General features: G+C 35.4%; 1 protein-coding gene across 2 annotated transcripts in view; it reads left to right on the top strand.

The window, feature by feature from the left end:
- LOC120858527 (importin-8-like) overlaps positions 1-26,492 on the top strand; it is a 67,605-nt gene that overhangs the window by 3,176 nt on the left and 37,937 nt on the right. The window contains exons 2-10 of one of the 2 annotated variants that reach the window (XM_040234632.1): positions 1,054-1,135; positions 6,705-6,861; positions 9,353-9,511; positions 10,493-10,649; positions 15,380-15,469; positions 17,155-17,249; positions 17,687-17,771; positions 22,178-22,312; positions 23,159-23,258. In XM_040234632.1, coding sequence (XP_040090566.1) covers positions 1,054-1,135; positions 6,705-6,861; positions 9,353-9,511; positions 10,493-10,649; positions 15,380-15,469; positions 17,155-17,249; positions 17,687-17,771; positions 22,178-22,312; positions 23,159-23,258 — 1,060 coding nt within the window. The remainder of the gene's footprint in view (positions 1-1,053; positions 1,136-6,704; positions 6,862-9,352; positions 9,512-10,492; positions 10,650-15,379; positions 15,470-17,154; positions 17,250-17,686; positions 17,772-22,177; positions 22,313-23,158; positions 23,259-26,492) is intronic. The other variant, XM_040234633.1, reaches the window with a different exon arrangement.

The raw sequence follows: 26,492 nt of genomic DNA, 5'->3' as shown, positions 1-26,492 counted from the left end.
GGAATGTGGCAGGCCTGTAATGTGGTCCAGGTACTAGACATCTGGAGGGAATATGGTCAGAAGGAATAGGCTGCTTGCTCTCTCTGTTTTTTTTTGCATCTATAGTCATCCATGGCCACACTCAGGAGTAGGTCAGAGTAAAACATGTCTATGGGGAGAAATGGCCCAGGCAGTAGGCACTTCATCAGTGCAGGCTCACTTGGACACTGCTAAGTTTAAAAGATGCTCTGGCAGCAGAGGGCAGCTGGTGAAAGAGCTCTCAACCCTGTCTCTTGAGGTACATACACTGTTGCAATCTGGACTGGCATATGCAGAGCCATTGTTCATTTTCTCTGTTGGACCTTCCATTTTCTGTAGCCCATGTTTTCTTTTCATCAAAAGTACTAACAAAATTGAAGCACAAATAAGCTGGAAAGAAACACTTGTATAAGTCACTCGCCTGGAAAACTGCATTAACAGAGGAGCCTGGCAGGCTACAGTCTATGGGGTTGCAAAGAGTCAGACATGTCTTAGCGACTGAGCACAATGTATGAGTCAAATAAAAATTTGAAGTTTTGAATTCATAAAATAGCTCCTAGAATTTATTAAGAATAAAACAAATATTCCTTTTACAGAAGAGTGAGGGGAATAAAGATTTTGTGGAAGAAAACAAATAGCCAACCGACAGGAAAAAAAATTCAAGCTAGAATAAGTGTAATTTAAAATATGAATAAGGATGAAAAATTTTGAAGGAATGATAATGCTAACTAATCTCTATATTAGATAGATGGGCACACATATAATCTACTGTGGGAAGCATAAATTGCCACACCCTTTCTGGAGAACATTTTGACAATATATATCTAAAAAAACATGAAAGTGTTCTTACTCTTTTATTCATCGATTTATTCTAAGTAATTTTTTTTTGTATTGTAGTAATCTTTATTTTGCTTTGGTGAGTTTCTTTTCCTTTAAAAGTTTTTCTTTTGTTTGGACAGGAATGTATTCATAAGTGCTGACAGTTATTCACTTGTATTACCCTATTTTTAATAAAATATTTCTTTGTAATTTCAGTCTTACAAGATTATCAATTTTGCCCCCAGTCTACTTCGGATTATAGTGTCTGAGCATGTGGAATTCCCAGTGCGCCAGGCAGGTGAGTTGGTTTTTTCAGTCCTGTCTAAGATTATTTATGGGTAAAACTAGAACTAGAGTTTTATTTCATTTCTAAATATTTGCTTTCTTTGAAAACATAGGAAAAATACATGAGGTATTTCTCATGGCTTGAAAACTGACTCTTTTTTTCACTGGAAATTTAGAGGTTCATATGGAGCTCTTAAATCTCCCATAGCTTTTTCTGTCCTCTTCTCCCTTCTAGCTATTAATACAGTTCCTTTTCTCTATAACTTTGGCATTTTTCCTCTTAGCTTATTCAGTTTTAATAGCTTTATCTCCCTAATTTTTAATGATTCCTGGTGGCTTTGTGTTTAGACCCGTAGATTAACATCATGAATTTGTGTATATGAATTTGGCTCCATTCCATGTGTCAGATCATGGAGGAGGAAGGTTTGCACAGGTGTTCCTAACCACATGATGGGAAGCAGAACTTTTGTTATAAATGTGAACCTTGCTTTTGGGTCTGTGGATCTTAGGGTAGTTCCTTGATTTTTTTTATTGTTCTTCTTCCTTTTTTAAATGAACTGGTCATTACAAACCAGAAGGTTAAAAATGGAGCATGAAGAGTCCTGGAAAGAAAATAATTTCAAGTGAAGGGGATAAAATGACAGTAGCTAATTTATATGATTGAAGAGACTTTAAAAAAATTATGTGACTAAAGTAAAATAAAGTAAAAATAAAAATAAAAAAAATTATGTGACATACACTCATAAATAAATTTGGCAATATAGAAAAATACACAGAAAAAAGTAAAAAAATTACCCTACATTCATTACTCAAAAATGACCCATTATTAACATTAGGTGTCCATTACTCTGTGCATGTGTTCAGATAGAAGGATAGATGAACAATTTTATAGAAATGGAATTACACGCTACATGCTGATAAAAGTAGTTTTACTTGAACATAACAGAATAAAGTAGGGAATCATTAAATTTTGGAAAAATATGTATGATTTCCTAAATGATCCCTTTGTGGTTAAATTATCTTATGGAAAAGATAAGTTTCTTATGAAAAAACTACAGAAAAACATTCATGCTGGAATTATTTTTACTTTAATAAGGTTTATGAGACTTCAGTGTAAGTTTTTTGAAATCACAATTCTTAGTTTAATTTTTGTTTTATAAAATAGGGCTGTTTTGAAACCACATTTTGCTAAATGGAACTTACTTTAATAACCTAAGTGTTTATAGGGCCATTGTGAATTTGCTATAAAGCTTTGCAATAGAAATAGTATTTTTAAGAATCTTAAAGCAGTTTATTAAATTAGTAAGTCTTATTTATATGACATACAACTGTTTCAAAAAAACAGAATTTATATTATTAGATTGCTCTTGAACCTACCCCAAGAGATAGCTACTATCAACTTTGGTGCATGGTTCTCTAATTCTTTTTCTTTTTCTGTAGATATGCTGATTTTAAAAAGTAATAAAAATCTGTTTGTACTACACATGCTATTTTGTAATTTTCTTTTTTTTTTTTTTCATTTAACCATATACCCTTGGGAGATCATTCCATATCAGTGCACATAGATACACTTCATTCTTTGTACAATTATTTAGTATTTCTTTTTTTTAAAAGAGACAGTATATTTCTGAGATTTCCATACTCCCATTCCTCTATATATTCTTTTTTAAAAAACGTTTATTTTTGTTTGGAGGATAATTGCTTTACAATGTTGTGTTGGTTTCTGTTGTACAATAACATGAGTCAACTGTAAGTATACATATAATATTCTCTTGAACCTCCTTCCCACCCCTTTACCATCCGACCCTTCTACGGAGCACTGGGCTGAGCTTCCCGTGTTATATGGCAGCTTCCCACTAGCTATCTGCTTTATACATGGTAATGTATATATTTCAGTGCGACTCTCAGTTTGTCCTATCCTCTCTTTCTGTATTTCTTTGAATTAGAACTACCATAGTGTATTTAAGCCATCTGATACTGGTGGGCATGTCCCTTATTGCCCCTTTTTATTGTTTTTCTTAGAGGCAATGCTAAAATGAACATCTTTGAACACATATCTCTGGATACTAGTGGAGATATTTTCACAGGATGAAACAAATGGAAATGCTAGGTTAATGATATTAACAATATTAACTTTTACAATTTTGAATCTTATCACCAAGTTGCATTTGCTTACTTTTTCTATCAACGGTGCATTAGAATGCTGGGTTTCCCATATCCTCACCAATTCTATACAACTTTGAATCTTAATAACTTAGGTAATTAAGTTTTAATATAAAATGTAATTAGCATTTAAAAGCAATTTTTATTTATAGTTTATGTAGATTTTAAATCTGTTAGCCACAGGACAGAGTTTCTCTTGGTTATTCATCATGTCCTAATTCATTAGGACAACTTTTTACTTTAGAGCATCCATTTTATTATACAGTCTGTGTATATACTGTGAAGTCTACATTATAACTATCCTAAATTTAAGTGCCATTTATAAATTTTCTCTTCTGTTTAACCTATTATTAGAATACAAAGGTACCCCAAGAATCATGGTGATAAATTTATCATTTTAGCATGACATTTAAAACAGAATGTTGTGATCTTTGATTTTAAAAAATCAGCCTGTTCGTAAAAGTTATGCTATAATATTAAGTGGAAAGACATGGTTCTGTGAAATATTCAGTTTTTGATTTTTTTTTTTTTTTGCTTGTGGGCAATTAATATTCTTGCTATTATCAATAAAGCTTGTTAGTAAGGGTCCTTTATTACTTTACTGGTAAGAAATGGGAAATATTTTAAATATTTTAAATATAATAGGAAAAATTCTTAATATTTTGATATTGGCAAGCTAAACAAGATAAATTTGTATGTTTGCTCCACTGTTTCCCTTTTGATTGGTAAGCTTAGTAGCATTATCAAGGTGGTAACTTCAGTGTTTCAGATTACAGAACCTAGAAATTAACAGGAAGTTGCTTGATTAGTCCAGAAGCCCTTCAAGATTCTCTTTTGTTAAAATTCATGTGTCTTATTTGTATGAAACTCCATGGCTCTTACTCAGAATCTATTTAATCTTGTTTTAGATATAATTTACACACTTCAGGACCTTATTTCTTAGCCTTTAACAGATTAATAACAAGAGACAGAAGGGGACAAGGGCTACCAAATTACTATGAAAAATAGAAAAACTTAGAAATATCGACTCAAAAAGCATAGCATTCCGCTTCACTAAGTTTGATTGTATCCTTTCCACTTTGATATTATAGAACTCAGTTGATCTGTGTGGTGGTGGTGGCTCTGGGTCCAGAACATAGAGCATACGTGATGATTCATTGTGTTTCAAAAGGGGAGAAATGCGTGTATGTTTTAAAGTTAATTTCAAACTTAAGATGCTGAAGTTATTTTTGCAGAAAAATTTTAATACTTAATTTCTTTATGAATGAGTTAAGATATTTGTTTTTACTTAGCTCTGGCATATGGTTAGATAGACATTTGAATTAAATGATTAAAGGGATATTTTTAGATTATTGGTAGAGTTTCAGTTATTTTTGGTACTTTCCCTTTATTATCTTTAGTAATCCATGATCATAAGCATAATTAATATTCTATTTTCAAATTATTACATTAAGTTCAGTTTTATTTTAACTAAGTGCATGTTTCTTGCAACCTATACAGTTTGTCAGTGTCTTTTATATAGTCCATCTCTTGTGGTGTCCCAGAATAAAAATATTTTTAGTTATAAAATTAATAGCATTTAATGAATAAATTATGAATAGGTCCATGATTTTACCATGTCTGTATCTTTGCTGACTGAAAGTTGCTTTTTATTTTCAAGACTAGTTCTGTAGGGATTAAAATGGCATTGTGATTTTTCTTTTTGCAAAGATTAATCTCATGAAATCGGTCTGAACTGCTGACAGGTTGGACCATATTCTTAGATCATTTATTCATTTTTTCCAACAGTTTGTGTATTTTTATTGCCGATGACGGTTACATAATAAAATAAGTATACTGGGGTAAATGATGGTACTTAGTCCAGAGCCTGTGTGGTCTGACTTAAAAAAAGACAAAAACCCAAACTCTCACACATAGACACATTTCTCTCTCTCTCTCTCCTGCCTCCCTCCCTTCCCTTTTCTCTCCCTTCCCACCCCCCCACTTGCCCCCCCGCTTTCTCCTTTTCCCTCTTTCTTTCACTGTCTCAAATAATTTTTGTTTTTATTCTAAAAAATGAAAGTCTTAGGTGAAATTGTCTTTTTCAGACCTTTGTTGAATCAAAACTAATGAAAGAGGAGCTTATAGGATATCAGGTTCATAATTTCACTGGATTTCTGTTGTATTACAGCCAATGTAGAACATGTTTTGATTTAGTCTTTGTGGTATAATGCTTTTATGAGCCAGTTTAGCTTATGTTAAAATTGAGATGAAGGGAGGAATGGGGAAGAAGGGAGAGGAGAAACTTAAGGGAAGATAGTTATAATGCTTTGCAGGTCATCTCTCTTTATTTTTATATTTTATGTATAGGTAAGAATATGACATTATAAAAACATATGTATTCCCAGTGCTCAGCTGGGTTAGTGAGAAAGCTTTGCATTCCCTGTCAGAACTCTGTAGCAGTATATTAGCTTCTTTCAGAAGTCTTTTGTTAAATGTTACTGCTGCTGCTGCTAAGTCGCTTCAGTCGTGTCCGACTCTGTGTGACCCCATAGATGGCAGCCCACCAGGCTCTGCCGTCCCTGGGATTCTCCAGGCAAGAACACTGGAGTGGGTTGCCATGTCCTTCTCTAATGCATGAAAGTGAAAAGTGAAAGTGAAGACGCTCAGTCATGTCCGACTCTTAGCAACCCCATGGACCGCAGTCTACCAGGTTCCTCTGTCCATGGGATTTTCCAGGCAAGAGTACTAGAGTGGGGTGCCATTGCCTTCTCCCTGTTAAATGTTGAAGGTAATTAAAAAAAATAGGAACCAAATCATTGATGATTGTACTTTGATAGAAATAAACAGATAAGAGATTTCCCGAGATTTTCCAAAAATGTTTGAAAGCTAATGTTCTTTTGTCTATTGTTATATTTGCAAGTGGCAAATATTTCCAAAGGGTTAGATAATAATTACCAATACTATAAAAAGCATACAAATTTCAAAATGGTAGTGTGGGATAATAATACTCAGTGAAAGAAAGAGAAAAGGCAATCTATGTGAAGGGCTGTAGAATTTCACCTGTTGTCAGTTCAGTATTGGACATTATGAACAGTATGACGCTCATGATCTGAAAATTTTTTAGTAGAGTTGCATTTAGACCATTTTGTATTTAGTATATAGGTACATACTTGAGTTCCTAGGTCATTTTTCTGTCATGTAAACTCTGGAGCTATATTTAATGAGATGTTTTCTGCTTAGATTTACTTTACTAGCTAAAGAGAAACTTTAAATTCTTATTCATTTTCCCTTCTCCATTTGGCTATTTATAAGATTTTCCATTTTTGCTGGGTGTCATATTTAGCATTGAAGGGTTTAGCCTTTCATGCTGTGCAAGGCTAAATGAAAGCCATCTTTTCACTACTGCTACATTAGCTTTTATTTTTCCTCTAATTTAGCTGCCATTTACTTGAAGAACATGGTGACACAATACTGGCCGGACCGAGAACCTCCGCCCGGAGAAGCAATATTTCCATTCAATATTCATGAAAACGATCGCCAGCAAATACGTGATAATATTGTGGAAGGAATAATTCGGTCTCCAGATTTAGTGAGGTACATTATACTATATCTGTGTGCTTTGTGGGAAGCACAGACTATGTGGATGGGGGAAATTAGTTTAATCATCAGCCTCAAGTTTGTTTTTTAAAAGAGATCCAAAGTAATGAAGATGGTCGCTCAATACAGTTTTAATTATTTGTTTTTGCATTTGTAATTCTTTGCTTTTATATGTATATATATAGAGAGAGTTGTTTTTTTGGCTGCATCATGTGGCATGTGGGATCTTAGTTCCCCAACCAAGGATCAAACCCGTGCCCCCTGCAGTGGGAAAGGAGGAATCTTAACCACTGGACCACCAGAAAGTCCCTGCCTCAAAATATTTTGGAAAGGATTTAGTTGCTATCAGTAGCCATAAAAAGAGTTAAAGCAAACATGTAACTAAAATTGTTGTGTAGATCCCTGTATGTAAATAACCTATGTTCTCAGTTAGAGCCTTTGACTTTTCACTATTTGCTTTTCTTTTCCCTGATACAGGGAAATTGACTTCTGGGGGTTTTAACTTACCACTTTTGTAATACTCTACCTATCTTTTTATTCATTTTTGTGAGCTGAGCATCTGTTCCTTTGAAGAAGATAGGATGGAGAAAGTATAAACTAGAAGTATCTCTGGTTTTTTAAATTTAGATTAGCTGCTGTAGAGTCCCGTCGACTTTCTCCGGTGATGGAAATCTTCTGTATCCATACTGTCTGATCCTTAGTCGTGTGGCTTAGAAGCCAGTGGTGTACTTGAAATATGGCTAGTGTACCTAAGGAACTGAATTTCTAATTTAATTATATAACTGGTGGCTGCCCTTGTTGGATAGCACAACTATAGAGTCAAAAAAATTATGCAGTCTTAAAATAGGAAAAACAAATTCTTTTCAACATGAGAGAGTGATTAGATTTCTTCAGAAAAGGCAGGAGGGAAACAGATGAATCCGAGGTAGGGAAACGAAATTAAATTCAAGAGATTAGATATAACTTTATCCCTGAGTGTGACAAGCATTGAACTCCTCTTTGTGCAGTTGTTTCATTAAGAGGAGAAAGGAGTTGTACTGATGAAAGAAAATAGTCTTTATTCTTGTTGGTTGCCCACATGCCCGTCTGGCACTGGCTTCCCTGTGGTACCATCATGTGTCCATTTCTTGGCAAAATCTTTACATTTTAAATCTCTCTGAATCTTGCAAGCAATGCTTCTACACAGTAATATATGAAAGGATGGCTGTTCATAGACATCCTTTGCTTGGCTTGGAATGAGAAAGGATTAAGATGGTCAACCTGAAGATGAAATTAAAAAAATGAAGCTTTTCATTTTTATTGAATACATATATGATCTGTTGGTTGTTTAGGAACAGCTGCTGGTGGCATAGGAGGTTATCTTTATCTTTATTATGAGACAGTTCTTTGTGGCTTTGCTTCTTTTATGTCCTGAAGGCTTAACTGTAACCACTCTTAAATAAATATTCTCAAAGTTTATTTAAAAGTACTGCAAAGGATCTTTTGCAGATAGATTTGGAGACACAAGGAAAAGGCATTATTTTGTTTGTTTCATTTCAGTGAATTCAAGTTATTGGCTGTTGAACTGAATACGTATCTTTTTCTTGGCATAGTGGAATCCTATTTTAGCTTGATTCACTTTCTGACCATTTGCAAGTGACCATGTAAGGACACACTGAGAGTTTGTAGGAGAGAAATTTTTTCCCCTCACTTTCTTTTCAGTTGTGACTGGGATCCAGTTGAGGAAATGATTACTGACCTAAGTGTTATGAGATCACATCTTTTATCACTTAACTTCGTGGTTTTATTGAAGATATTTCTTTTTTTTTTTTTTTTCTGTTTAATGTCTTGCCTGTTGATTTTTTCCTATGTTTCTTTGGAAATAGCTCTTAACATTCCACTTCAGGAATTTCCAGCTAGTACTTGGTACTTCGTATAAAATTTAGGATCTAAGGAAGCTTTGATAGGTGCAAAATACTGCGTGGCTGGAATTGCTGATGACTGATTCATGGAGATGCTTCCCACTGTTATGTAGGCTTCCATTTTACTTACTGTGACCATTTTTAGGTTAAGTTTGTCTAGTTGAAATAATAAAATACTTTGTTTTTTTTTCCCTGTAGGATATGATAACCAAAATACAAAATATGACAAGGTGGGAAATTTTATAAGAGCTGGGGTTGATTCATTGTCTTTTGTTTTCTGGAGACTTTTTTATGAATTTATTAAATTTTTTTTTTTTTTTTTTACAAAGCTTATCTTTAGGATAAGACCATTTGAAAGATTTGATACATTTTCGGCAATCACTCATTCTGTTTATTTTCATTAAGTTTGAGTTACTGAGGAGGTGTTTTTTTTAATAGGACCACTCTTTTTCTTATCACCCTAGATAAATAACTATATAATGTAGACAAATAGGAATCAAAGTGCTTTTGTGTACAGTACTAGAGGTCTTTGAAGCCTGATATTTATAACTACTTAGATTGTGGACTTTTTTCCCCCCACCTTATAGAGTCCAGTTAACAATGTGTCTCCGTGCCATCATTAAATACGATTTCCCTGGTCACTGGCCAGCGGTAGTCGACAAGATAGACTATTACTTGCAATCACAGAGCAGTGGAAGCTGGCTTGGCAGTTTGTTATGTCTGTATCAACTGGTGAAGACATATGAGTAAGTTGATTTCTATTGGCTGAAGATACCAGCCTTGTGTTACTTAGAAAGAATTACATTGCATAGAGGGGTCTGCTGTGGGTGTTGTGCAGAATCAGGTTAGTTTGTGAAATGTTGGATTAAACACAAATGTGGTAATTTACTACAGTTTTTCAAAGAATCTTTAATCTGCTAATGTGTTAATCTTTCAGGCAGTGCTTCTCAAACTTATTTATTAGTTTCAGAGGACCATTTATTTAACAGCTTTCCTTGGAAATTTTGATGGAGAGGTACCTTAACATTTGTCTTCAAGTGAGCACATTATTAAGTAGACCAAACATTTACCTTTTTGGATGCAAGGTAGAAAGTGTTCACGTTTCTTTGCTAATGAGCTTCGTTTCTATAAGAATTGCTTGGGAAGTGTGGGAGTAGTGTCACGTTCAATAGCATTGCTTTCTAGTTTCGAACTGCTGCTCTGCACACAGAGTTCTGTAGTCCTCCTTTTAAAGTGATTTTTAGAGGATATTTTAGACTTACACCTATTAAAGTGATCTAAGAGCACATACATTTGTAAACTATTTTAACTTCTCAATATACAGTAGAGACAACTGTTTTTTTCCACCATTATTTGTTATATAATAGGAATATCTATTTAAGCTGGCATATCAGCCTGTATTTTGTGGCAAGAATTGTGGTATGATGAAAATTAATCTAAGTACTAGAAAAATTGATTTAGAAAAGTTGCAAAGCTGTTTTTGATTATTTTGAATTAGTCCAACTCTTTCTAAAAAGATTTTAGGTATTCTGCCTGAAACAGGGATGTGCTCTTTTAAAGTCTGTCTCAGGTTTATTCTAACAATCCAAAGTGAAATGTAATACAGTGTTTGGAAAGTTATTGTTTTAGTTTTATATAGTTTAGAAATACTGTTTTTCATTCATTGCTTATAGCTCTTTTGTGGGGGGAGAAATTATTGTTCTCTTGTTTTGTCTTTGCTCATGTAGATATAAGAAAGCAGAGGAAAGAGAACCTCTTATAGCAGCAATGCAAATATTTCTGCCTCGTATTCAGCAACAAATCATGCAGCTCCTTCCTGATTCCTCACATTATTCTGTATTAATACAGAAACAGATTCTGAAAATCTTTTATGCACTTGTGCAGGTAAGTTTCTATAGCAGAAGACAAATTTGATGCCATGTGTTTCTGCCTGGCACATTGAAAGTGCTCATAAGTGTCAGTTATTGTTTATTGTTGAAAACTACATATTATATATTCTCACATGTATTTCTTAAAAAAAAATAATCCTTATGAGAGAACAGACTCAGAGAGGTCAACTTAATTGTCCAAGGTTATCTGAGTGGCAGAGCTGAGATTCAGTGGCCATATGTCTTTCACCCCAGTGTCTGAAGTCTGAGTATGGAAGAAACAAGGCAGTTAACTGTCCTAAAACCTGATGATTTGACTAATCTGTCCATAGCATTCTGCCTGTAGATAAGTTATAATTATAGGAGAAGAGAAAGGAAGAGAGTTCTTTTTTTATTGAGAAATCATGTTGATGGCAGTTTGTTTGCATTTGACCCAATTTAAAGCTAACAAATGAGATTGAGTGACTCATTTACCTTCATTTAAAAATTTCCTTTTTCTTAATTGAAAGCTATAATGAACATTAATATGGAATGTTTTAAATATAAAAATATTTAAAATTTAATCCTTGAAAGGCTTGGGTAAGATATTTAGATCTGAGTGGAGAAAGAATAATTGCTGTCAGTTTAAACTATTTGAGTGATGAGTGGATTAAAGCTTTATTTCATGCTTTTCTTTTAACTTAGTCATGGCAAGAGGGTAGTTTCATCAAGGTAGAGAGTCAGGATAGTTTGGTTTTGTTCTTGGCTTCTATCTGACTGAAGTACTTTTATATTGTTCTAGAATATTTCTCTTTAATAAGGATTTATATTTTTAGCCTCACCTTTTAAACATTTAATAGAGACAGTCCAGGGAGGATATTTGTGTTTTTTTCAGCTTTGCCTTTTTGAGGGGAGTGGGAAGGGGAAAGGAGGCACCTCTGAGAAAAGAGAAGAAACTAGAATACTAAGAAAACATATCCCTTCACCTTTTTTTCCTTTTTTAAAAAGTAATAAACTAGGAAGATGTATGATGCTTTTGGTTTTTTCTGTTCAGAAATCTTTCTCAGGAGCATCACTTTGGGGCAAACATTTTTTATTCAGTGAGATGTCTTACCATTAGACATAGTAATATCCCATTTATTCAGAGCCAGACTTCCCTTTCCCACTGGGAGAAGCATAGCCAGGAACTGTAAGTAAGACAGAGGATGATGAAATAGTTTTCTTAAAGTCTCTACTTCTACTTGGTTTGCTAAGAGAGAAAAATCTAATTTTTTTTTCTTAACATGTATGTGCTAAAAACCTAAAAAATCTGGGGAAAAAAACCCTCGTCATTTTAAACCATTTCAGTAATTATTATGTGCTGATATAATAATATTCTTCAGTGAGGAATCCTGGAAGCAAAAATTTAGAAGGCTTTAAGTGGCATAGTTCCAGTGTTTATGTAAGTAAAGAATGATTATCTATAAAGGAAAAGGCAGAAAAATTTTTGTTATAAAAAGTATGATATAATGAAATTGATTTTGTGTAAGCATTTATTAAATATTTATTGTGTACAGGGCTCTTGAATATTTCATACATATTTCAGAACTCATTTGTCCAGAAGTGAACTCATTATTATCTTCCCCCTAACCCTGAGCCTGCTGTTCCTCTTTGCTCCATCTTACAACCAACTGACTGCCCACTGCATTTAGAATAAAGTGTTAATTTCTTCACCTGGCCTATAAAACCTTTCATCTCTCACCTCATCTTATGCTGTATTTAGCTTTAGCTTTGTTCTTTACACTCCAGCCATATGGAAATTCTTTTAGCTTCATGAGCAGGTCATGCCCTCTTGTCGCTGCTGAGCCTCTAAGGCACCGTGCAGCCTGGAGCACCCTCCTTCCCCTTTCTGCCCTGGTCCATTTGTGCTCCTTCTCTGTGTCTCGGCTTGCACATCACTTCTTCCAGAGATTGTCTCTTCTATTAGCAGGCTGCGTTACATGGTCCTCATGGGTGCTCTTATCAACATTGTAATGCTTTTATCTGTTCTGTTTATCACACCATATTGTAATTTCTTATTTAAATGTTTCTCCCCCCTCAATTAGAATGAAGCTTTACTTATTATATCCTTAGCATGTAGCAGGTTTTGGAATGCATGGATGCAGAGGTGCTACCCTCATCTGTAGCTCAAGGTGTAGTTGGGAGGGGAGTTGTACACTGTAATATAGTGTAGCGGACTGTGATATCATGCCACAGTGTAGACAAAATTAATTGAAAAAAGTGTTTCTTGAAGGAAAGATTTTCATTAAAGTCATTAAAATGAGTTTGCATCACAAAAAAGATAATTATGGGAGGAGAAATTAAGGAAACATCCCTATTTACAACTGCATCAGAAATAATAAAATGCCTTGGAATAAACTTATCCAAGGATGTAAAAGACCTATATTCTGAAAGCTATAAACACTGATGAAGGAGTTTGAAAACAGTACAAAGAAATGGAAAGATATTTTGTGTTCTTGGATTGGAATAAGTAATACTGTTAAAATGTCCATACTATCCAAAGCAGTCTATAGATTTACTGAAATCTCTATCAAAATATTGATGACATTTTTCACAGAAGTAGAACAGATAATTTACCCAAAACCCTCAATTGCCAAAGCAACCTTGAGAAAAAAGAACAAACTTGGAGATATCACACTCCCTGACTTCAGACTACACTACAAATACACAGTAATCAAAACAGTATCATACTGGCACAAAAATAAGCGTATAGATCAGTGGAACAGAGCAGAGAACTCAGAAGTAAACCCATGCACATATAGTCAGTTAATCCACAACAAAGGAAGCAACAATATACAGTGGAGAAAAGACAGTCCCTTCAGTAAGTGGTGTTGGGAAAACTGGACAGTCATATGTAAATGAATGAGGACATTTCCTCATAGCATATACAAAAATGAAATCATAACAGATTAAAAACCTAAATGTGAGACCTGGAAACCATAAAACTAAAAGAGAAAACAGGTAGCACATTTTGACATGAATCATAGCAATATTTTTTTGGATTTGTTTCCTAAGACAAGGAAATAAAAACAAATGGGACCTAATTAAGCTTAAAAGCTTTTGCACAGCAGAGGAAACCATTGACAAAACAAAAAATATCTTCTCCCCTAAGTGGGAGAAGATATTTGCAAATGATATTAGCAATAAGGGGTTAATATCCAAAATATATTAACAGCTCATATAGCTCAATAACAACAACAAAAACCCAATTAAAAAATGGGCAGAAGACTTGAATAGACATTTATCCAAACAAGAAATATAGATAGTCAACAAGCACTTGAAAAGATGCTCAACATTGCTTACCACCAGAGAAATGTAAATCAAAGCCACAATGAGATACCACCTCATTTCAGAATACCTATCATGAAAAAATCTTCAAATAACAAATGTTGACAAGGATGTGGAGAAAGGGGAATCTTCATACACTGTTAGTGGGAATGTAAATTGGTACAGCCATTATGAAAAAGTATATGGCATTTCCTCAAAGAACAAAAAATAGGACTACCATATGGTCAGCAATTCTACTGCTAGGTATATATCTGGAAAAAATGAAAACACTAATTCAAAAGATATATACACCCCAGTGTTCGTAACAGTATTATTCACAACAGCCGTATTATGGAAGCAACTTAAGTGTCCGTCAATAGATTAATGAATGAAGATATTGTATGTTTATGTACATGCATATACATACAATGGAATATTACTCAGCCATAAAAAGAATGAAATTCTGCCATTTGCAGCAATGTGGATGGACCTAGAGTGTTTTACACTTAGCGAAATGTCAGGCAAAGAAACACAAATACTGTTATCACTTACATGTGGAATCTAAAAAATAAACAAGTGTTTGTAACAAAACAGAAACATACATAGATACAGAGAATAAACTAGTGATTAACAGGAGAGGGCAGTGGGGAGGATCAAGATGCATATGGGATTAAGAGATATTAACTACTGTGTATAAAATAAATGAGTAACAATGATGTATTGTACAGGGAAATACAGCCATTATTTTGTAATAACTTTAAATGGAATATAAGTCTATAAAAATAGTGAAGTCACTTGTATACCTGAAAATAATATAATATTTTAAATGAACTACATTTCAAAAATAAAAGGATAATTATATGAGGTAATGGAAGTATTGACTAACGTTGTTGTAATTTAACAATATATATGTGTATCAAATGATCATGTTGTGTACCTTAAACTTACATAGTGTTATATATCGATTCTATCTCAATAAAGCTGGAAAGATAAAGTTTGACACCTAAAGTGGTAAATGGTAAAAAATCACTTATCTAGAGTCTCATGCTGAATAAATGACCTCTTTCTGTATTATTTTTATTATTTTTTACCTAAAAATGTACCAGGGACTTCGTTGGAGGTCCAGTGGTTAACACTTCATGCTCCCAATGCAGGGGGCATGGGTTTGATCCCTAGTTGGGGAACTAAAATCCCGGATGATGCACAGCATGGCTGAAAAAAAAGGAGGAGCTCAGAGAAATAATTTATAGCATGTATATTTTCTAGATTTAAAAAATTTAACTTACACACATATGCTTATAGAGCTGTTTTAAGTTAAATTTTAGGTTGAATCATCTGAAATTACTATTTTCATGGTCAAGTGTTAGCTGTTCCATGTTTTTCAATCTTTCTATATAGATGAGTTGCAGATTTTTTAGAGGGGAGGAATTATTGTCTGATATTGTTGTCTTTTGTTTTCAGTATGCATTGCCTCTTCAACTGGTGAATAACCAAACCATGACAGCGTGGATGGAGATCTTCCGAACTATTATTGACAGGACTGTTCCTCCTGTAAGAAAGGGCTTCTGTTTCTAAGAAGAATTGGGAAAAGTTGGATTTGGGTTATTTGTGGTAGACTGATTATTATCCCAGACTGCTATTTGGGGAAAAAAAAATTACTGTAATAAAAATAATTTATGATACATACTCAGCTACAGAAAATTCAGATAAACAAAATTAATAAAATAACTGTTTAATCCTACTAAAAATAGATAGCCATTTTTAAAACTTGATAATCATTCTCTTTTTTTCTCTGCATTCATATACAACATTTTTTCCTACAGAAAATACTATAAAATCTTTAAGGAAGAAGTGATTAAAAAGGCTCTACTGACAAAATCCTATTAAAAAGTGATTAAAAAGGGTATACAGGAAAAGAAGCATTAACGAAATCTGTCAGGAAGAACAGCTATATTTTACGATGAGTGTAAAAGCGACATATATACATATAGACAGTTGTGTGCATGCGTGCGTGCTCAGTCACGCCTGCCTCTCGTGACCCATGGACTGTAGTCCACCAGGCTTCTCTGTCCATGGCATTTCCCAGGCAAGAATACTGGAGTGGGTACTGTTTTGATATTAATTTTCACTTAAAATTTCTTAGAAATATTTTGGACGATTTTGAATTTTTTTGTATGGTACATTTTTGCTTAATGCTTCATTTGCTAGATATTTAGCTTGTTATAGGTTTAACTGTAAGGATGTAGTTAGATTTCTATGCACATATATGATTATTTTGTCTGGGTAACCTCCTTGCTGTGTTAAGGCTTTGACAGATCTTTAGCTAATTAGTAAATTAATTAATTGAAGTAGAGTTGATTCACAATCTTATATTAGTTTCAGGTGTTTGGCATAGTGATTCAGTATTTTTATAGATTATAGTTTATTAAAAGTTAGTAGAAAGTAATGGCTATAATTTTCTATTTTGACAGATCTTGAAAACAGCTTTCTAGAAACATTGTATTGGCTTATACTTTAATAAACAGTGACTGATACTGTTTTGTTAAATTCTAAGTTTGCCAGTTTGATAGGTGAAAGATGGTGTCTCATTTTTATCTGCAATAAATGTGATACTATATTTCATCTATCAGATTAACTCAGATAACTAATCAGATTAACTAACTTAAAATATATTAAAATTTAAAAATTATGTATAAAATTATATTAAATATATTAAACATTATATTAAAATATAAAATTATAAAAATTATAAAATATTTTAAGTTTTGAGTTTGTCTCCAGATGTTGTCTCCAGATGTCTCAATATTCCTTCCTTTGTCTATATCTTGGGACAAATTATGTTGAGGTTTAGTTTATACACATTAATGCACAGAAATTAATGAACAGTTCAGTGAATTTTGACAGACTGACACTTGTGTTACTGTCTCCCAGATCAAGATATAGAACTTTTTGGTATCCCAGAGAGTTTCCTTGAGGGATGTGATGTTTTGTATTTTGTTTTCTACTTATTTGGGCCTTTTAAAGATAGGAGATAAATGTGAACAATAGCACTAGTTAGTTGAAGTTTTGTTTGTTTAATTCCTACCTAGCAATCTGTAAAGTAAGAACTTGCATTTGTATGGCAATCTGAATTCATATTTAATATTGCTTAATTTATAACAACATTTATTCTGCCTTTGTTAGTCACATAAACCCTTTCATTGTAGGAGTTTTATCTGGGTGTTTTGTCCTCCTAGGAGACTCTGCAGATTGATGAGGATGATAGACCAGAACTAGTCTGGTGGAAATGTAAGAAGTGGGCACTACACATTGTAGCTCGACTCTTTGAACGGTAATTCTGGTTATTTGATTTACCATCTGTGCTTAGCATCTCAGTATTGGATATAATAAAATTGGATAGGTCCCCTTGATGCTATATGGTATTTGGTTATTTTTCTTTAGAGGGCAAAAAGTTACCCTGTGCTTGTTTTAAAGCAGGCTTCACTGTGATCATAGGCTTTGAGATCGTAATGAGGTGAATGGTCTTCGCTGGGTCTTTCTAGTCTCTTTAAAAAAGGATGGAGAGATGATATTTCTGTCTGAAATTTTAAGTATGGCCTGGAGTCCAAGTGCTGCTTGTCATAATTTCATTTCGGGGCTTTTAAATAAAAGGGAAAGTGTTAGTTTTCTGCCCCAGTAGAATGTATCTATCAAAAAGTATTTAAACTAATGAGCATGTTTTGTTTACAAAATTCTCAATATTTAAACATTTTCTCTTTGTGTTTCAAGATATGGAAGCCCAGGAAATGTCACAAAAGAATACTTTGAATTTTCTGAATTCTTTTTGAAAACTTATGCAGTGGGAATTCAACAGGTAATAAACTTAACATTTTTAAAATAAAAGGATGATTACTACTGAAAGTAGTTAAAGTCACTTTTGTCATTTAAAAGTAGATTATAAAATATTAATTAATACATTACCTATTTTTAAGGATGAAATGGCAGCTCTGGGAATCTAATGCAATGCTGTCAGTTTTAGAAGCAAATGTACTAGGGTAGCTACTGCAAGAATTCCCCTCCCAAACAAACAAACAAAAAAAAGAATACCCCTCCTTGATGCTGGACTCAGCCCTTTCAAGTATGTTGATTGATACTTGTACAGCAGTCACCAGTATTAGATCATGTTCTTCAGGTAACTTTCTGACCTCATGTCAGGAAACAAAGATTAATCAGACATAGTAAAAGGCTTTAATGATAAAGAAAGTGTTTCTAGATTTTTATCAGTCTCTGCATATTAGTCTTCTTTATTGTCAGTGATAGAAAGTTAAATACTTAAAACCTGACATCTTAGATGGAGTAATTCCTTTTATGGATTATCATTTCTAAAAATTACCTTGCAGTGTTTCAGGAAAGCTATGGCTATAATTTTCTCACAAATTACTTTATTGGCCCATTAAGTTCAGTTCAGTACCTCAGTTGTGTCCAACTCTTTGTGACCCCCACAGTCTGGAGCATGCCAGGCCTCCTTGTGTATCACTAACTCCTGGAGCTTGTTCAAACTCCATGTCCATTGAGTCAATGATGCCATCCAACCATCTCATCCTCTATCATCCCCTTCTCCTCTCGCCTTCAATCTTTCCCAGCATCAGGGTCTTTTCCATTGACTCAGTTCTTCGCATCAGGTGGCCAAAATATTGGAGTTTCAGCTTCAGCATCAGTCCTTCAATGAATATTCAGGACTGATTTCCTCTAGGATTGACTGGTTTGATCTCCTTGCTGTCCAAGGGACTCTCTAGAGTCTTCTCTGACAACACAGTTTAAAAGCATCAGTTCTTCAGTGCTCAGCTTTCTTTATGGTCCAACTCTCACATCCTTATATGACTACTGGAAAAACCATAGCTTTGACTAGATGGGACCTTTGTTGGCAAAGTAATGTCTCTGCTTTTCAATATGCTGTCTAGGTTTGTCATAGCTTTTCTTCCAAGGAGTGTGCCTGCGTGCTAAGTTGCTTCAGTCATGTCTGACTCTTTGTGACCCTATGGGCCATAATCCACCAGGCTCCTCTGTCCAAGGGATTCTCCAGAAAGAAAACTGGAGTGAGTTGCCATGCCCTGCTCCAGGTGATCTTCCCAATACAGGGACTGAACCTGAATCTTTTATGTCTCCTGCATTGGCAAGCAGGTTCTTTACCACTTGAGCCACCTGGAAAGTCCTTCCAAGGAGGAAGTGTCTTTTAATTTCATGTCTGCAGTCACCATCTGCAGTGATTTTGGAGCCCAAGAAAATACAGTCTGTCACTGTTTTCATTGTTTCCCCATCTGTTTCATGAAGTGATGGGACTGGATATCATGATGTTAGTTTTTTGAATCTTGAGTTTTAAGCCAGATTTTTCACCTCTTCCTTCACCCTCCTCAAGAGGCTCTTTAGTTCCTCTTTGCTTTCTGCCTTAAGGCCCATTAGACAGTTTGCATTTCAAATCCTGAAAGATGATGCTGTTAAAGTGCTGCACTCAGTATATCAGCAAATTTGGAAAACAGCAGTGGCCACAGGACAGGAACAGGTCAATTTTCATTCCAATCCCAAAGTAAGGCAGTGCCAAAGAATGTTCAAAGTACTGGACAACTGCACTCATTTTGCATGCTAGCAAAGTAATGCTCAAAATTCTCCAAGTGAGGCTTCAGCAGTACGTGAACCGAGAACTTCCAGATGTTCAAACTGGATTTAGAAAAGACAGGGAACCAGAGATCAAATTGCCAACATCTGTTGGATCATCTTAAAAGCAAGAGAATTCCAGAAAAACATCTACTTCTGCTTTATTGACTACACCAAAGTTTTGACTGTGTGGATCACAATAAACTGGAAAACTCTTTAAGAGATGGGAATACCAGACCACCTTACCTGCCCCCTGAGAAACCTGTATGCAGGTAAAGAAGCAACAGATGTGCAGGCTTCAACATGGAACAGTGGACTGGTTCCAGGTGGGAAGGAGTATGTCACGGCTGTATGTTGTCAACTGCTTATTTAACTTATACGTAGAGTACATCATGTGAAATGCCAGGCAGGATGAAGCACAAGCTGGAAACAAGATTGCTGGGAGAAATATCAATAACCTCAGATACACAGATGACACCACCCTTATGGCAGAAAGTTAAGAAGAACTAAAGAGCCTCTTGATGAAAGTGAAGGAGAGAGTGAAAAAGCTGGCTTAAAACTCAAAGGTCAAAAAATGAAGATCATGGCATCCTGTCCCATCACTTCATGGCAAATAGAGTGGGGAGAAATGGAAACAGCACCAGACTTTATTTTCTTGGGCTCCAGAATCACTGCAAATGGTGATTGCAGCCATGAAATTAAAAGACACTTGCTCCTTGGAAGAAAAGCTGTGATGAACCTAGACAGCATATCAAAAAGCAGAGACATTACTTTGCCAACAATGTTCCATATAGTCAAAGTTATGGTTTTTCCAGTAGTCATGTAAGGATGTGAGAGTTTGACCATAAGAAAACTGAGCACTGAAGAATTGATGCTTTTGAACTGTGGTGTTGGAGAAGACTCTTGAGAGTCCCTATGACTGCAAGGAGATCCAACCAGTCAATCCTAAAGGAAATCAGTCCTGAATATTCATTGGAAGGACTGATGCTGAAGCTGAAACTCCAACACTTTGGCCACCTGATAGGAAGAACTGACTTCTTGGGAAAGACCCTGGTGCTGGGAAAGATTAAAGCTGGGAGAAGAAGGGGATGACAGAGGATGAGATGGTTGGATGGCATCACCAACTCGATGGACATGAGTATGAGCAAGCTTCAGAAGTTGGTGATGGACAGGGAAGCCTGAAGTGCTGCAGTCCATGGGGTTGCAAGGAGTCACACATGACTGAGTGACTGAACTGAACTGAAACATATACTTCGTTGTGGATACCAGGATAATCAGGGAGCTGGTCAGCTCTCTTCTCTGCTCTTTCCACTGCTATTAAAGCCTCAGTAAGCATCCTGAAATTGATGCCTTCTTATAGTGTGTTCAGTAGAGGTTTTCCAGTGTCACATAAACATGTGTAAATACACACACATTTAAATTTCATGCGGTTGCATCCATGCCGTGGAAGCCGTTCACAAAATGGTGCTCATGACTGAACAACTAAACTGAACTGCATCCATGCCATAAACTGAACCTTGATTATTTAAGGTATATATTCCTGACATTTTTTAATGTTTTTTTTTTAAATCAAAAGCTGTTCCTTTCGTTAGTGTTGTGGCTCACCTGCTACCACCCGCACTTCGCGTGAACCACAGCCATATTAGGGAGAACTGTGTTCAGTAGTGTCCCTTTTTAGTCTGAATTCCAGAAAGAGTTTCTTGGTGATAAGACTTCTGACAAATTTTATAAGCCTGAATTTTATGTGACTTGAACTGAATTCATGTTCTGAATTTATAAATTTTGTACGTGTTTTAAAAGAACACTTATAAGTTTATGCATCAGTTGAGAGTTAAGCTTGCTTGTAGTGAAGGACTCTGGAGATCAGGAACCAGAATACTTGGGCTATGTGGTAGTGCAGCCTCCTACATGGGTCATGGCAGTGGCTTTGGGCATGGTTCCTTCCTTAGAAACAATCTTTAAAAAAAAATAAAATTTAAAAACTCAGTTTTGTGTTATTTCTACAAAGACTTTCCATGGTCTGAGATTATAAAATAAAAAATTTCCACACTCTTTTAGTTATTCTATGGTTTCATTTTTTTGTTGCTGTTGAAATATTTTCCCCATCTAGAATTTATTTTGGTGTGAAGTTTAGTTAGGGAGCTACATTAATTTTTTAGGAGCTACCTAGTCAACTATCCCAGTACTGTTTTGTTTTGAATGACCTTGTTTCTCTTCCAGTTGAAATGCACCTTTGTCAAATATTAAAAATCTGTTTATGGTGTCTCTCACTATATGGATATAGTGTTTTCAGTGTTCATTTAGTCAAGTCTATTATTTTACAGTAGTTTTAATTTATTTGAAGAGCTAGTATGTGGAATAGAATATAGGCTTATTTTGAATACTTCCACAGGTTAGAAGTAGGGTAAATGGCAGAAAATCACAGTGAGATATCTTTCAGTTCAGTCTAACAAGGACCTATCTAAGCTCATGTGATTTCTCACAAAATATTTATTTTTCTAAAAATCTGTTAGTTTTTTATTTATCTCTGTAACCTCTGACTTGATTTTATGTCATGCCTAAAATGCCCCTCCTGTTAACTTTAAAATTATTTTTTTTCCTATGTTTTCTCTTCCTATTTTCCTGTAGGTACTACTAAAAATTTTAGACCAGTATAGGCAGAAAGAGTATGTAGCTCCCCGTGTTCTTCAGCAAGCTTTCAACTATCTCAACCAAGGAGTTGTTCATTCTGTGACCTGGAAGCAGATGAAGCCGCATATACAGGTTAGTGTCAGTGAGCAGGTCTCCGAAATTATCCTCTGGTTAAAAATTTTCAAGAGAAGGTCAGTGTTAACTAATCCAGTATTTTATATTTAACATATTTTTGTTTTCATTAATAATTTCAGAAGAGTATCTGATGTTTCATATAAAGAGTTTAGAAGTTTAAATATTTGAGAAGAATGAGGCCTTCAAGTTAAATGAATTGATCTTGGTTGGAATCTCATTTAGCCTCTGTTTTTCCTCTGATACGTCAGATAGTATTTTTCTCCCCTCCTTACCTGCAAGTTGCTAGGATCAAATGAGGTATTTTGTATAACAGCATTTTGAAACCGGTCGCCAGGGCTGTAGTTAAGGTAGTGTTCTTTTGTAGGAAATGCAGCCTGATACATGATCGTTTTCTTTCGTAGGTTTTTATTTCTTTTTTTAGGTTGTTAAATTCTACAGCAAAAGTTAAAGTTTTCTGTTTGTATCAATTTTACTTAAAGGTAGAATTCAGCATTGTTAAGCATTGATTAATTCAGCATTGATAAGGAACAAATCAATGAAAAGTTATGGACCATTGATAAATAAAATAACTGGATAATTTGAAGATGTTAGGAACTAAATTTTTTCCTCTTAAAGTATGCATTCTTTAATTCTGTAATCTCTAAGATGGTAGCTGAAAGGTAAAGCAAATTCTTTTATCTTTGGTGTCTAGGATAGATTTTGTTTAGTGTTATCTTATTATAGATCTTAAAGATCTGTTAGAAACATTAATATGACAGTTTGGAAAAATGACTTCGTAAAGCCTTTCATATTCCCCAAATGTGAATACTCTATATCCATTTATTGGTTTGTTTTTTCTCTTAGAATATCTCTGAAGATGTGATTTTTTCTGTCATGTGCTATAAAGATGAGGATGAAGAACTGTGGCAGGAAGATCCATATGAGTATATAAGGATGAAATTTGGTAATTGAAATTATTTTATTCCTCATCAGTTCCTGGTTATATGAAGTAGTATAACTAAATTTATACTTTTGAGTAGATTTATTACTTTGTGAAATTCCCAGAGTTTTGCTTTGCATGATAAATTCCAAAACTCGTGAAAGTTTGGTGTTCTGCTGAGCCAGTGGTCTTGAGATGAGAAGCTACTTTATTTATCTAACCCTCTCAAGGACGCTGAAGCAGTATCAACTCTATGCAACTCTTGCTATTGTGATGCTGATCTGCAGAGTCCATTCCTTTCTATGACTTTTGGGCTACACATTTGGGTTTGTTCTTGGTCTGGGAGATCCTTTGCATTTCTGCATATTTTAGGAATGCTGCAATATAGTTTGTGTCCTTATCCTAGGGACTAAATATTCCTCAGGGGAATGAAATTACTTTTGTTGACACCAGTGTGTGGCTCTGTTCTCTGTGGGTCCTTTTAACCTTGGGTCTTCCTGGAGGCTGCTGAACTCTGTAGGTTGCCCAAATTCATTCCTCTTTATTCCCAGTATGAATTAATCACTTCATGTGTACTCAGGCAGTTAGTATAGGAAGATGTTAACTTGTGTACCACTGTTTCTTCCACAGTGAATAAGCTATCTGGGGGCAGGGACTATCTTCAGTTCAGTCCAGTTCAGCTGCTCAGTCGTGTCCGACTCTTTGCGACTCCATGAATTGCAGCACGCCAGGCCTCCCTGTCCATCACCAACTCCTGGAGTTCACCCAAACTCGTGTCCATTGAGTTGGTGATGCCATCCAGCCATCTCATCCTCTGTCGTCCCCTTCTCCTCCTGCCTTCAATCTTTCTTAGGATCAGGGTTTTTTCCAGAGAGTCAGTTCTTTGCATCAGGTGGCCAAAATATTGCAATTTCAGCTTCAGCATCAGTCCTTCCAATGAATACTCAGGACTGACTTCCTCTAGGATTGACTGGTTTGATCTCCTTGCAGTCGTAGGGACTCTCAAGAGTCTTCTCCAACACCACAGTTCAAAAGCATCAATTCTTCAGTGCTCAACTTTCTTATGGTCCAACTCTCACATCCTTACATGACTACTGGAAAAACCATGGCTTTGACTATATGGAACATTGTTGGCAAAGTAATGTCTCTGCTTTTTGATATGCTGTCTAGGTTCGTCATAACATTTCTTCCAAGGAGCAAGTACCTTTTAATTTCATGGCTGCAGTCACCATCTGCTGTGATCTTGGAGTTGAAGAAAATAAAGTCTGGTGCTGTTTCCGTGTTTTCCCACTCTTATTTGCCATGAAGTGATGGGACTGGATGCCATGATCTTATTTTCTGAATGCTGAGTTTTAAGCCAGCTTTTTCACTTTTTCCTTCACTTTTATCAAGAGGCTCTTTAGTCTTTCTTCCCTTTCTGCCATAAGGGTGGTGTCATCTGTGTATTGGAGGTTATAGATATTTCTCCCGGCAGTCTTGATTCCAGCTTGTGCTTCATCCAGCCTGGCATTTCGCGTGATGTACTCTGAATAAAAGTTAAATAAGCAGGTTGACAATATATAGTCTTGATGTACTCCCTTCCCAATTTGGAACCAGTCTGTTGCTCCATGTCTGGTTCTAACTGTTGCTTTTACCTGCATACATATTTCTCAGGGGGCAGGTAAGGTGGTCTGGTATTCCCATCTCTTGAAGAATTTTCCAGTTTGTTGTGATCTACACAGGCAGAGGTTTTGGCATAATCAATAAAGCAGAAGTAGATGTTTTTCTGGAACTCTCTTGCTTTTAAGATGATCCAGTGGATGTTGGCAATTTGATCTCTGGTTCCTCTGTCTTTCTAAATCCAGCTTGACCATCTGGAAGTTCTCGGTTCACGTACTGCTGAAGCCTCACTTGGAGAATTTTGAGCATTACTTTGCTAGCATGTGAATGAGTGCAATTGTGCAGTAGTTTGAACATTGTTTGACATTGCCTTTCTTTGAGATTGAAACAAAAACTGACCTTTTCCAGTCCTGTGGTCACTGCTGAGTTTTCCAGATTTGCTGACATATTGAGTGCAGCACTTTCTTGGCATCATCTTCTAGGATTTGAAATAGCTCAACTGGAATTCCATTACCTCCAGTCACTTTGTAGTGATGCTTCCTAAGGCCCATTTGACTTCACATTCCAGGATGTTTGGCTCTAGGTGAGTGATCATACCATCATGATAATCTGGGTCATGAAGATCTTTTTTGTATAGTTTTCCTGTGTTTCTTGCCACCTCTTCTTAATACCTTCTGCTTCTGTTAGGTCCATACCATTTCTGTCCTTTATTGTGCCTGGCTTTGCATGAAATGTTCCCCTGGTACCTCTGATTTTCTTAAAGAGATCTCTAGTCTTTCCCATTCCAATGTTTTCCTCTATTTCTTTGCATTGATTACTGAGGAAGGCTTTCTTATCTCTCCTTGCTGTCCTTTGGAACTCTGCATTCAAATGGATATATCTTTCCTTTTCTCCTTTGCCTTTAGCTTTCTTCTTTTCACAGCTATTTGTAAGGGCTTCTTAGACAACCATTTTGCCTTTTCCATTTCTTTTTCTTGAGGATTTTCTTGATCACTGCCTCCTGTACAGTGTCACAAACCTCTGTCCGTAGTTCTTCAGCCTCTCTATCAGATCTAATCCCGTGAATCTATTTGTCACTTCCACTGTATAATCGTAAGGATTTGATTTAGGTCATACTTGAATGGTCTAGTAGTTTTATCTATTTTCTTCAATTTAAATCTGAATTTGGCAATAAGGAGTTCATGATCTGAGCCACAGACAGCTCCTAGTCTTGTTTTTGCTGACTGTATAGAGCTTCTCCATCTTTGGTTGCAAAGAATCAGCCAATCTAATTTCAGTATTGACCACCTGGTGGTCTGTCTTGCTTTATTTTGCATTCTCCATTCCTCTGCAGCTCTACACTACTTTGCAAGTTCTTGGCACTAGTCTGCATTCAGTGAAATGTTCAAATAAATAATGATAAGACTAGCATTACCTAAGGCATGCTGACGGGACTGTGACCACAGTGCTTCCCTCTTCTTGGGACGTGTGTTTCTGGTTACCTGAATTAAGCCTACTAGCATAGATGCCAAATTATTGGTCCATGTTGTTTTCACAGTGCTTTATGTTTAGTATTATTTGATTCGGTAAGTGAGGAAGTGCCTCTTTCCCTTGGAGACAAAGTACAGGAAAAGCAGAAGTGTGAGAAAAGTAAATGCAAAAGTATTTACCACTGGTTTA

Source organism: Oryx dammah, unplaced genomic scaffold (assembly GCF_014754425.2).
Source record: "Oryx dammah isolate SB20612 unplaced genomic scaffold, SCBI_Odam_1.1 HiC_scaffold_29, whole genome shotgun sequence".
NCBI lineage: Eukaryota > Metazoa > Chordata > Mammalia > Artiodactyla > Bovidae > Oryx > Oryx dammah.
The sequence above is the reverse complement of the archived record's forward strand: the minus strand, read 5'-3'. Positions and strand labels throughout refer to the sequence as shown.